Genomic DNA, 14,426 nt, shown 5'->3' on the forward strand with positions numbered 1-14,426 from the left:
TAAATATGCTATCAGCAACTGAATGCACTACAATGCAAGAGTCAACAGTCTCAAAGACATTTGACTGGATCTACCCTTTTTATCTTCTATGGTGCAAGACAACAAGAACTTTAAAGGGTTAGGTCACCCAAAAATGAACATTCGGCCATCATTCACTCCCTCAAGACACTCTAAACCATAAGAAACGTGTTCATCTTTGCAACACAACAGAAGATCTTTGAATGAAACAGATTTATATCTTTCCATTTAAAAACTGTTCATCAACATTCATAAAGAAAGTTATCCATGTGCCTCCAGAGGTTTAATCCCCATTTTATGGAGTGATGTGAATGTTTTGTGTGCCAAAAAGATCTGTCTTCACCTCCACAGATCAACACAACATGCATGCGTCGGGGCTTACTCATGAACACAAATCTAAATGAGGTAAAGATATATTGACAAAGACTTTCTTGGCACATACAAAGCATTCACATCACTTCATAAAATTGGGATTAAACCACATGGATTACATCTACATTGTAAATGTTCTGAAGCTTGAAACTTTCTGATGAACCGATAGCAATGCCTTTCCTTAGTTTTGTTGAGGTTACAATGGAAAACAGAAATCTCTCAGGTTTCACTCAAAACATCTTCATTTGTGTTCCAAAGATGAACACTTCTCACGGGTTTGGAACGTCATAAAGGAGAGTAAATGATGACAATTTTCATTTGTGGGTGGAACTAACCCTTTAAGAGGATAATACAATCGTTTCTCTAAACTTTTGTTAAAACACTTAGAACGCATGTCCCGGTATGAATGCTTGGGGGTATCCGATACGTTGAGATACCTGTATTTCACTCAACTTTTCTTCTTAAGGCAGAAATAAAATTTTTGACGAAGTATTTTACCGCCTTCCAGTCTCGATTTCCTAAAGCTTGAGCTTCTGCATCGACGCAGCGCTGACAGTCCATTTTCCCAGGAACTCGGCTCCTCACAATGAATCTCCTCAGGTGCCTTTCTACTGCAGCACATTCATCTGTCGTCCAGCTTCTTTTGACAGCACTTTCTTTACCTAAGTATGCATGAAAACAACATGTTATAAGTTTAGGTTTATGTCTTAATCTTAGGAACTTTAAATCTTTGTAGATCTTAAAATTCAGCTTTTGTCCCCGTTATGATTGAATCACAGGACCGGAAAACCAGTTGCCTTGTCAAAAACTCTTTATTGTCATATGTCTCGAGACACAGGAGAGAAACGTGTTGTTATCGTGCCAGCTGTATGTTTCTCTGAGGTTGTACTTTAACAGTGAGCATTATATACCACTGACCACAGGATTTGCAATTCCTTACAAGGTAAAGAAACATGTTGGTCTGTTTAAAATAGAATGTAGAAAAACTTCATGCTTACATCAGTTGATAATATAAGCTACTGTTACATCATCGGAAACAGGTGCTACATATACAGTAAGGTCCTTCATACAGTCCATGACAGAACATGTACACACATTCTTGTATGACCAAAATATCTCCCTGTCCTTCTCCATCCATATGACAGTAATATGTCATGCAAACTTCAGCTCATGCAGTATATATAACTTTCTCATGCACTTAAACTTCACAAATACATTATAGATTTAATTATACATATAAATAATATTAAAATAACAAATTTCTGACCTACAATCTTAATCTGAATTGAAAGACAATTGGATTGATCGCACAGGTCATTCATCAAGATTTGGACTTAATTCAGTGACTAAAAGTACTCTTGACATTTTCTGAATAAAACTTGACTAGTAATAATAATAATAATAATAATAATAATAATACTGATGAAGAAGTGCAATCTAGTAAAAGGTGTGGTTGCACTTTATTTTGACACTTTATTTTAGACATTCTGTTAACTAAGTAACGTTGCACCTAACTCATTACAGCATTAGCAGACCGTCTACTTTAAGTATTTTGTACAATTTGCCAAATGTACTTTGTTTTACAGATATTTTATATTTTAGGCAAACTGCAGCTCACGAGTCGCATGTGGCTTTGACTCCTCTCTAATCATACGCAGGCTAGAACAACAAATATCTAAAATAAATATAGTTTGACATTATCTGCACCTATATATTCACATGACCTCAAATCTCTTATCTACTAACTTTATCTTAACACAAAGCTGTTAGATCGAGGTCCAATATGAACAAAGTTTTCACTTATCACGAGAAGAGAGTAAAGGCCCCAATAGCCAATATACTCAAGGCAAAGTTCTCGTATTTCACTTGGGGGTAAAAAAGAAGTTTGAAATACATGAACAGCGGTATACCGAACATCTGCGGCCGTCACACTGCAGAGTGCCATTTAGATTCATCTGTAAATATGTGCGCGCTTTCCTCTCAATAACACAAACAACAGAATTGAGAAGAGCATCTGATCATGGAAATGTGGATGCGTTTGCAAGAGAGCTTCAATTCAACCCTCCAGTAAAATCACGCCATGTTTAAATTATAGCACTTTATACAAAAGAGCTTAAAATCAGGCAGCTTATTAAACGTGAAGGTGATTTAATAGATAGAAAAAGTTGAAGGTGAAAAGCGAGCGTGCCTTCAAAAGTAATTTTAATAGCCCTCATACTAATATGGGTCCCTGATGCCCGCATACTATATACAAAATATACCTCTCCACCGCCACTGTTATTGGTAATGCCAGTGTTTTTGCAAGTTTATTCACCGGTGTGAACATTTCCAGTGACATCCCTAGTAAAGTACTTCACATTCTTACAGAACCTTTAAAGGCTACTACCCTCAATAACTATTACCAGACTCACTAACAAAAGCAAGTGAATGAGGGTTAGGGTAGTGCTTACCATTAAGGGATGTAATGTATGAGAAAATGAGGCTTACAGGACGGTTCCTCCTCGGCCTTTTTGAAGCCATTCCAGACACAGAAGTGGATGGCTCGTTTGTGCTGTCATCACTTGACTCATTAAGAGGAACACAAAAATCTGCTCCTCTATCCATCTGCAAAAAGGGACTTATGTCATGTATGATTATGTATTTATGTTCACATTCTATTGAAATCATATACGGAGGAAATATTTTGGTAGGAATAGTATCCAGAGTGTCAGAGGCATACCAAAATGTTTTTTGGAACAACTTCATTGTCCGACTGCAGACTAGAATCCTCATCAGTTTCGTCCACTATACTCTCACTCGAGCCAATCAGAGGATCAGAAAAATCAGCTACTCCAACCATCTGCAAAGGAGGAGTTTAAATTTCAATACATTATGGTTTGCACTCGATAGAAACATTACAGAAGCATTTTAAAGCACTGTATCTGAGGCATACCTGAATGTTTCCATTCCTCGCCTTCTTTCGAACATCATCCCAGTGTGGAGCGGGAGGGCTGTCTTTAATATAATCCTCATCTGTCTCATCACTATCGGGATAGTTCACTAGGGCTAACCCTTTGATAGTAAATGCCTAAAGAGAATTAAACAAAATAAATACACATTAAGACTTAATATCAGCACAAACATCTAGGTTTACATTAGAGCGAGCATTTGAGGCAGGGCCCACAATGCCAAGGCCAGAAATGTCTGTATGTGTGATAGGGCTGGGCGATATATTGAATATATTTGCAATATCGCAATAATTTTGACGACGATGTGAAATTTGAAAATATCGCAAATATTGAATATTTCAAATTCAAGCATACTTTCCCAAATAACGTTACCAGATGACGCAGATAGTGCAGAGGTCTGCTTACACCGTTCACTAAACACTGGAAGAGTTAAATATATACGCGGGACGTGCTCGAGCTGAAGCGCAAACACACGCTTTGCAGACATACGATCAAGATTCAGTAGATTATTGGTTTTGGGTTTGAATGGTCAGAAATATGTAAAAATGCACGTCCTGTGAGTATTCAGGTAAACACAGTCGGGGATGTCTTTCGTGAGTGTGATACAGTCGAGGTGATTGGATCTGTGCAGGTCTTAAGCCGGACCTATATTCTGTGTCATTAATGTTAATCAAACAACAATGAAAAATAGAAAACCACCCCATGCTTGACTGAATAACTTTCAAATATTTATTAAGAATCAGTGTATAGTTAATTTATAGAGTGAAGACTAAGCAGTGTTTTAATATATATTTGATTATTTAATGTCTATCTTGACTTGCTCCTGTTAAATAGACCTGTAGCTGAAAAAAAGCACTGTTTGTCATATTGTTTGTAATTTGCATGTTTTGATTATTTTTAAAAACAAAGATGAAATTAAATATCTATATTGTATATATAAAAGTACATTTAAAAAATATTAAATTACTCGTATCATGAAATAAGATTCTGATCATCCCAACCCAATAAACGTGCAAAAGAAAATCATGTTTTTTTATTATTGCAAAAATAGACAATAAAAATGTTTTTTTAGCCATCGCCCAGCTCTAGTGTGTGAGTGATTGACATGCAGCATGAGGGCAGTCAGGTTAATTATGTTTCCTTAATCAGAAGTCTATCACATGACCCAATGAGAAGATCTTACTACATCACAAAAGCATTTTGAGCATCTTTCTGTCATGGTAATGCAACTACATAAAGTACAGGTCAGTGTGAATAGTTTGTGATGAGTGTCGACATCACTCCTTTACCTGTGTGTCGGCAGCATCTGTGTTTGAGGCATCATGGGAAGAGTGACCTGTTAGGGATGTTTCAGTCTCTAGAGCAGAAATTTGCTGCTTTGGCCCCTGGAAATCAGACAAAAAAAAACAGAAACCACAGTTAACAAAAGTTCTCTCATGTGAAAACAGTTTCTGATCTGGCACAGCTGAAGTATCGGAGCACACACTCGTCTTTTCTAGAGGAAACCGCAAGTGTCACAGCAAAAAATATGATGGTGCAATGCATTACGTCCAAAATACTCATTCTGAGCATGCGGCCGCTAGAGAAGTGTTGAGTTACACCAGCAGTAACACTATTTAAATACTGACAGGGCCTGCCCCAGTGATGTAAAGTCACTTACAGTGAGATCCATACGTGAGGGCCCCATAAGGCCAAGACTAGAAATGTGTGTGTGTGTGTGTGTGTGTGTGAGGGCCCCATAAGGTCGGATCAGAAATGTGTGTGTGTGTGTGTGAGAGCTTAACAGTAAATACATTCATTTGTGTGAGGGCCCCATAAGGCCAAGACTAGAAATGTGTGTGTGTGTGTGTGTGTGTGTGTGTGAGGGCCCCATAAGGCCAAGACTAGAAATGTGTGTGTGTGTGTGTGAGGGCCCCATAAGGCCAAGACTAGAAATGTGTGTGTGTGTGTGTGTGTGTGTGTGTGTGTGAGGGCCCCATAAGGCCAAGACTAGAAATGTGTGTGTGTGTGTGAGGGGCCCCATAAGGTCGGATCAGAAATGTGTGTGTGTGTGTGAGAGCTTAACAGTAAATACATTCATTTGTGTGAGGGCCCCATAAGGCCAAGACTAGAAATGTGTGTGTGTGTGTGTGTGTGTGAGGGCCCCATAAGGCCAAGACTAGAAATGTGTGTGTGTGTGTGTGTGTGTGTGAGGGCCCCATAAGGCCAAGACTAGAAATGTGTGTGTGTGTGTGTGTGTGTGTGTGTGTGTGTGTGAGGGCCCCATAAGGCCAAGACTAGAAATGTGTGTGTGTGTGTGTGTGAGGGCCCCATAAGGCCAAGACTAGAAATGTGTGTGTGTGTGTGTGTGTGTGTGTGAGGGCCCCATAAGGCCTAGACTAGAAATGTGTGTGTGAGAGAGCTTGACATGCAGCATGAGGGCAAGACTAGAATAGTTTGTGATGAGTGTCGACATCACTCCTTTACCTGTGTGTCGGCAGCATCTGTGTTTGAGGCATCATGGGAAGAGTGATCTGTTATGGATGTTTCAGTCTCTAGAGCAGAAGTTTTACTGCTTTGGCCCCTGGAAATCAGACAAAACGTTCTATGCAACAGATCATACATACGAGATCATATACAGATAATCAGGTTAATATACGGTTTATAATGAAATACAAGTTGTAGAAAACAGACATAGCTGTGCTATTCAGCACATTTTTTAAATGAAATCAGTCTGCCTAATCTAACCAGCTCACCTTCTTACGCCATGGCCATTGTGAATCACCATAGCTGTATTCGATTTCACTTCCCATTTCAATTTTCCTCACAGCAAACAGACACAAATGTAGCCTGTCGTTTACTAGGGTTTTTTTCATGCTGCAGTTTGGAGATTTGTGGTTGTCTTCCAAGGGATCCGTCTTCTTTGGATGCATCAATACTGAAAGGAATAAGAAAACTACCCTTTAAATGTTGAACTACAATACCAAATTTCCCCACCCATAAAATGACTGCAGGGGGACCGAAAGACTTATCACTGAATGAACTACTGCTGTGCGATTGAGAGACTGCTGTTGTTCATTCATCAGCTACTCAAAAATGTGTGTTGCATGTCTTCATTAGAATTTCCCACATCCATACAAAACATGTATGCATGCATGCTCACCACCAGTGCCGTTTCTGCCACTGGAATTGGAACGGAAATGTGCTCTGTAACTCAGTGTAGTCCCTGGCCTGGCATTCTTCTGCTGAAATGAGTTCACCCCTGTACTCCAGGACAAATGCTCCCGCTTCCACAGGCTGGGTAGCAAACACTCCTCTACCTATGAGGACATATTACAAATACATTTAACTGGAAGAAAAATTCACATACAGATGGCATAACCACACCAACATGATACTAAAGCTTACTGCCTTTATAATCAGGGTATGTGCAGGTATCAGCACTTCCAATGTAATACTTAAAAACCATTTGAAGACCTGCACATCACTGTGACTGTTGCAAAAGCGCAACTTCCCCCTGCTCAGCAGAGGCATACGAAGAATGGACATTTCTGGATTTATATTAACTATAGCGGAGTAAAGGTCTGTAGTATATTGGAGACCAGATTTTAGCATTTAAAGTAATAAATACTACAGAAATTGATTAGTCATCAACTATGAAATTAATAAAACTGCATAGTTTTCACTGTATGAATTAAATATGCTGCAAACGCTATTGGGTGAAGAGCAGTGAGACTAAGACTGAATGCACGGATCCAATATAATGACTGAAGAGCATCCAATTTTCTCCCTTTTGTTTATATTTACTTAAGATATGATTTAAGCAAATACCCGAGTGTGTGTGCGCACAGCATGCCAGAGCTCAACTCAGACGTCTTGCGTGGGTCGTGGTAATTTTGCCTTTTAAGGTCTTTAAAAATGTGGATTTAAGACATTTTAATGCCAAGTAAGGTTTTATTTTTACATTAACAAATATAAGACATGAAAACTCAAAAACCCGGACATCCTGATAAGCAACAGATAACACAATGTGAACACTTTTACAAAACCAATACTAATTTATCATTTTACAACTATAAAGATATGCATTATTGTGTCAGTGTATGCAAACGAACAGTACTAAGATATTCATGTGTAATATGCGGTTCCAAACCTTTGTTACTATCAATAAATCGCTCCATAAACCCCGGCTTGTCCCTCAAAGACAGAATGTGTGTCCTGGCATCATCAACAGGCCGTATCCTCGTCTTCCTTTTCAACATTATGGCTCTGTGAAAGTAATTACACACACACTAAAATAAATGAATTTAGCATGGGGAAAAAACTCAATAAATCAGACAATTTCAAGTCATTTAATATTCAATGGTTTATGTGATGTAAGTGTAGCTTGCACAGGCCAGACCACAGATATAAACCAGTAACATTAGTTATAGCTATTCATCCATACTGTAAATACTGTAAGATAGTCTGTTAGCTGCATGGGATCTACATTAATCAATTAAAACATGAACTAAAAGAAAACAAAAACAAACTGTGTGAAATCGTTGTCATATCAAAATACTATTAATGGATTTCTGCAAAACTATAAAGAAAATGGAGTCAAATGATCATGTAATGCAATAGAAATGCTTCTTCCGCAGCTAGCATGATCAGCTATCGATCTAGAGCTAGCATAATCAGCTCTAGCATGATCAGCTATTGATCTAGAGCTAGCATAATCAGCTCTATCATGATCAGCTATTAATCTAGAGCTAGCATAATCAGCTCTAGCATGATCAGCTATCGATCTAGAGCTAGCATAATCAGCTCTAGCATGATCAGCTATCGATCTAGAGCTAGCATAATCAGCTCTAGCATGATCAGCTATCGATCTAGAGCTAGCATAATCAGCTCTAGCATGATCAGCTATTGATCTAGAGCTAGCATAACCAGCTCTAGCATGATCAGCTATTGATCTAGAGCTAGCATAATCAGCTCTAGCATGATCAGCTATTGATCTAGAGCTAGCATAACCAGCTCTAGCATGATCAGCTATTGATCTAGAGCTAGCATAATCAGCTCTAGCATGATCAGCTATTGATCTAGAGCTAGCATAATCAGCTCTATCATGATCAGCTATTGATCTAGAGCTAGCATAATCAGCTCTATCATGATCAGCTATTGATCTAGAGCTAGCATAATCAGCTATCGATCTAGAGCTAGCATAACCAGCTCTAGCATGATCAGCTATTGATCTAGAGCTAGCATAACCAGCTCTAGCATGATCAGCTATTGATCTAGAGCTAGCATAACCAGCTCTAGCATGATCAGCTATTGATCTAGAGCTAGCATAATCAGCTCTAGCATAATCAGTTATCGATCTAGAGCTAGCACAACCAGCTCTAGCATGATCAGCTATCGATCTAGAGCTAGCATAACCAGCTCTAGCATAATCAGCTATCGATCTAGAGCTAGCATAATCAGCTCTAGCATGATCAGCTATCGATCTAGAGCTAGCATAATCAGCTATCGATCTAGAGCTAGCATAACCAGCTCTAGCATGATCAGCTATCGATCTAGAGCTAGAATAACCAGCTCTACCATGATCAGCTATCGATCTAGAGCTAACATAATCAGCTCGAGCATGATCAGCTATCGATCTAGAGCTAGCATAACCAGCTCTAGCATGATCAGCTATCGATCTAGAGCTAGCATAATCAGCTCTAGCATGATCAGCTATTGATCTAGAGCTAGCATAACCAGCTCTAGCATGATCAGCTATTGATCTAGAGCTAGCATAATCAGCTCTAGCATGATCAGCTATTGATCTAGAGCTAGCATAATCAGCTTTAGCATGATCAGCTATTGATCTAGAGCTAGCATAATCAGCTCTATCATGATCAGCTATTGATCTAGAGCTAGCATAATCAGCTATCGATCTAGAGCTAGCATAACCAGCTCTAGCATGATCAGCTATTGATCTAGAGCTAGCATAACCAGCTCTAGCATGATCAGCTATTGATCTAGAGCTAGCATAACCAGCTCTAGCATGATCAGCTATTGATCTAGAGCTAGCATAACCAGCTCTAGCATGATCAGCTATTGATCTAGAGCTAGCATAACCAGCTCTAGCATGATCAGCTATTGATCTAGAGCTATCATAATCAGCTCTAGCATAATCAGCTATCGATCTAGAGCTAGCACAACCAGCTCTAGCATGATCAGCTATCGATCTAGAGCTAGCATAACCAGCTATAGCATAATCAGCTATCGATCTAGAGCTAGCATAATCAGCTCTAGCATGATCAGCTATCGATCTAGAGCTAGCATAATCAGCTATCGATCTAGAGCTAGCATAACCAGCTCTAGCATGATCAGCTATCGATCTAGAGCTAGCATAACCAGCTCTACCATGATCAGCTATCGATCTAGAGCTAACATAATCAGCTCGAGCATGATCAGCTATCGATCTAGAGCTAGCATAACCAGCTCTAACATGATCAGCTATCAATCTAGAGCTAGCATAACCAGCTCTAGCATGATCAGCTATTGATCTAGAGCAAGCATAATCAGCTCTAACATGATCAGCTATCGATCTAGAGCTAGCATAATCAGCTCTAGCATGATCAGCTATCGATCTAGAGCTAGCATAATCAGCTCTAACATGATCAGCTATCGATCTAGAGCTAGCATAACCAGCTCTAGCACGATCAGCTATCGATCTAGAGCTAGCATAACCAGCTCTAACATGATCAGCTATCGATCTAGAGCTAGCATAATCAGCTCTAGCATGATCAGCTATCGATCTAGAGCTAGCATAACCAGCTCTAGCACGATCAGCTATCGATCTAGAGCTAGCATAACCAGCTCTAACATGATCAGCTATCAATCTAGAGCTAGCATAACCAGCTCTAGCATGATCAGCTATCGATCTAGAGCTAGCATAATCAGCTCTAGCATGATCAGCTATCGATCTAGAGCTAGCATAATCAGCTCTAGCATGATCAGCTATCGATCTAGAGCTAGCATAACCAGCTCTAGCATGATCAGCTATTGATCTAGAGCTAGCATAATCAGCTCTAGCATGATCAGCTATCGATCTAGAGCTAGCATAATCAGCTCTAGCATGATCAGCTATCGATCTAGAGCTAGCATAATCAGCTCTAGCATGATCAGCTATTGATCTAGAGCTAGCATAATCAGCTCTAGCATGATCAGCTATTGATCTAGAGCTAGCATAATCAGCTCTAGCATGATCAGTTATCGATCTAGAGCTAGCATAACCAGCTCTATCATGATCAGCTATCGATCTAGAGCTAGCATAACCAGCTCTAACATTACCAACTCTAGCATGATCAGCTACCGATCTAGAGCTAGCATAACCAGCTCTAGCATTATCAACTCTAGCATGATCAGCTATCGATCTAGAGCTAGCATAACCAGCTCTAGCATGATCAGCTATCGATCTAGAGCTAGCATAACCAGCTCTAACATGATCAGCTATCGATCTAGAGCTAGCATAACCAGCTCTAGCATTATCAACTCTAGCATGATCAGCTATTGATCTAGAGCTAGCATTATCAGCTCTAGCATGATCAGCTATCGATCTAGAGCTAGCATAACCAGCTCTAGCATGATCAGCTATCGATCTAGAGCTAGCATAATCAGCTCTATCATGATCAGCTATCGATCTAGAGCTAGCATAACCAGCTCTAGCATGATCAGCTATCGATCTAGAGCTAGCATAACCAGCTCTAGCATGATCAGCTATCGATCTAGAGCTAGCATAATCAGCTCTAGCATGATCAGCTATCGATCTAGAGCTAGCATAACCAGCTCTAGCATGATCAGCTATCGATCGAGAGCTAGCATAACCAGCCCTAACATGATCAGCTATCGATCTAGAGCTAGCATAACCAGCTCTAGCATGATCAGCTATCGATCGAGAGCTAGCATAACCAGCTCTAGCATGATCAGCTATTGATCTAGAGCTAAAAATCAACGAGACTAAACCACGCCCCCGTAGGCTTTTGTCATTGGCTAAAGCCACACACACTTCCGAGAGTGTGGAAACTTGCAGTAACCCGTTCCCAGGTGTGGGGGCGATAGAGACACACACACTTACACACTCAAAACCAGTTTTTATCACGTTGTGGGGAAAGTTAAAAAAAAGCATGAGGCAAATCAGCAGAGGCTTCTGAGGCAGTCTATATTGAAATCGGTAAGTACACACACACACACACACAGTTTAATGAAGATGATCAGATGAAACAGGATTCATACAGATGCAGTTTCTGATTGTTTGATTGTGATTGAATCTTTTCCAGAATATCAGTTTCTCTTGATGAGACACAAATGTTTGAATCACACATTTAATGTTTGTCTCTGATGCCATTAAACACTGATGATAAAAATGAGTGTGTAACTAAAAACACTGACAGTGATCAGAGGAAAATGTCTGATGTGTTTGATCAGGACGAGTGTCATAATTCATAATCATCTGTGATTGGTTCACTCTTGATCATTATATGAAGATCAGAATAAAAGCAGCTGTTGATTGTGTCTCATCAGCTCCTGTGATTCTGGATCCAAACACGGCTCATCCACGTCTCGTCCTGTCTGATGATCTGATCAGTGTGAGAGACATCTGGGATGAACCGCCTCTTCCTGATAATCCAGAGAGATTTGACTGTTATCCAAGTGTTCTGGGTTCAGAGGGTTTTAACTCAGGAACACACCGCTGGGATGTGGAGGTTAAAGAGAGTCGATACTGGAGTCTTGGAGTAACTACAGCATCAAACCAGAGGAAGGGAAGTGTTTTCTTTAACACTGATGTCTGGAGTGTGAAGTACGAACTGCCTGCGTTTGGTTTTCCTGTTAAACAGAAGCTTGATCGTGTGAGAGTTGATCTGGACTATGATGGAGGAACGGTGTCATTCTCTGATCCTGTAACTAACACACATCTACACACATTCACAACCACCTTCACTGACACACTCTTTCCATTCTTCTATTGTTGGTTTTCCCCTCTGAGGATCTTACCGGTCAATAGTCAGTAAACGTTACACCTGTAGATCTGGATCGAGCTGATTTCATCTTTTACAGTGATCTATGCTTGTGTGTGTAAATCTTCTCAGAAATGTTCTTAAAGGGACAGTTCACCCACAAATGATAATTCTGTCATCATTCACTCGCCCTCATGTCGTTCTAATCCTGTCTGAGTTTCTTTCCTTTGATGAACACAGAAGCAGATATTTTGAAGAATGTGTGTAATCAAACAGTTTCTGATCCCCATGACTTACATAGTATGAATAAATGACCATAATAAATAACAGAAAGGCGTCCAATCTTTTGCCTGTATATTTCCTCCATGAATATTGGCTGTCAGTGATAGACAGTGTCAGTGATGTTGAGCTGGTGCGTCTCCTCTCCTCTCTCTGGGAAAAGGCCGGATGTGTTCACTGTAAAAAAAAAAAATGGTCAAAAGAAGGTAAATGACTGTCAGCTGCGGCTGCCAAACAAAAACCATAAAATTAAAGTAAAATATCTTAATTCAAATAAAGTGCAAAAACAATAATTTTACAGAAATTTACATTAAAAGTTATTTTACAGATTTCTTTCCTTGTTTAAATTAAGATATTTTACTTTAATTTTACGTTTTTTGTTTGGCAGCCTTTGCTGCCAGTCATTTATCATTTTTTATTCAGTGTTAAACTGTTATTTTACTGATTTTTCCTAGATTATGATCAAACACCTTCAATAAAGTGACAGTACTAAACATTCTGCAGAAAAACTGTAATTTTACAGATTATTAAAATAAAAAAAACATTCAATAAAGTGTTAAATTTACAGTTTTATTTTGGAAGACAAAATACAGTCTGTAAAACAATACAATACATAATACATTTCAAACACAGATTCATCACATTTTTAAAGTTGAATAAAATTTAAAACTGAAATAAAATACAAAACTGATACATTTACATTTACAAGATTGTCACAGATTCACTATTGATTCTCAAACTTGTATTATTCAGATGTAAATTTATGTAAACAAATTCTTCAGAGCCCCAGGAGGAATTGAAAAACTAAAAATGTCATTTCTCTTGTAAGTTAGGGTTACTAATATCATGATGAGGTTATGATTTCACCTCAGAACAAAATAACAAATTGTGCCATTTACTGTTAGCTTTGTATTTTCCAAATATGTTTTATATGTTTTATTTTATATTTTAAAAAACTGTGTTTGGAACTCAAGAGACATTCAGAAAAAGAATTGAGACTACATCTTCACATGGTCACATTATCTGATTACTGGAGAGAAAATATGATCCCAAGAGGACTCAGAATTAAAAAATGTCCTTCGTTTGGTCATGGAGAAACAGAGTTTAGACAAAAGTGGGAAGCTATACTAAATTAATGCTCCCAAGATCTTATGCTGCTACTAATTGAAGAAGCAAAAAAACAGAAGACTGAAATGCAAAAACAGATTGTTAAAATCAAGCAAGAGATTCCATCAGATGGGTATGAATCGCTTTTTCAGTTTGAAGAGAAACTTAAAGAAGATTTAGAACAACTATCCAAAAAACTTAAGCAAGATAAGCTGGCAAAATTTGGAAGAGATGAAAATGATTATAAGGAGCATAAGGTATACACTTGGTCACAATGGAATGCGAAGACTCCTAGAAAGAGATCAGCGTCTTTTAATTTACCTAGTAGCGACGAAGACCGTTCAGTAGTGGAGACTTCACCCAGAAGAGATTTTTTAGAGAACAAGTCCAGAACGAATCAGAGATTCAGAAGACAAGACAGCGGAAGACGAGACGAGGAAGAAAGAGATCGACCAAGATTCCCTATTCAAGGCAGATACACCAGGAGCCGAACAAGGGAGATGAAGTGATCAACATTTCTAAGGTCACTCTACCGACAAGCTGTATTTCTGTTTTGTCAAAAGGTCTCACATATGCCCCAATAAATACAGCTAAAGAATTCCAGACTAAAGTGGACCTATTCAAGTTTCATCGTAGTCTTCAACTGAAAGCTTGGTACTATTCATCTGAAGCAGCTACTCGTACTTATGACAAGAAGATAACAACCTTTAAACCCAAGTCAACATTTATGCCAGGTGCA

At 38.9% G+C, this 14,426-nt stretch overlaps 1 protein-coding gene across 1 annotated transcript in view; it reads left to right on the forward strand.

Moving 5' to 3' along the window:
- The window catches only part of LOC307125005 (E3 ubiquitin-protein ligase TRIM39-like), a 29,951-nt gene extending 17,202 nt beyond the window's left edge, over positions 1–12,749 (forward strand). Inside the window, exon 6 of the mRNA XM_079814569.1 lies at positions 11,868–12,749. Coding sequence (XP_079670695.1) covers positions 11,868–12,355 — 488 coding nt within the window. The 3' untranslated portion in view covers positions 12,356–12,749. The remainder of the gene's footprint in view (positions 1–11,867) is intronic.
- Positions 12,750–14,426: the final 1,677 nt, after the last annotated feature.

Source organism: Gobio gobio, assembly GCF_949357685.1.
Source record: "Gobio gobio genome assembly, chromosome: 1".
In the NCBI taxonomy this organism is placed as follows: Eukaryota; Metazoa; Chordata; class Actinopteri; order Cypriniformes; family Gobionidae; genus Gobio; species Gobio gobio.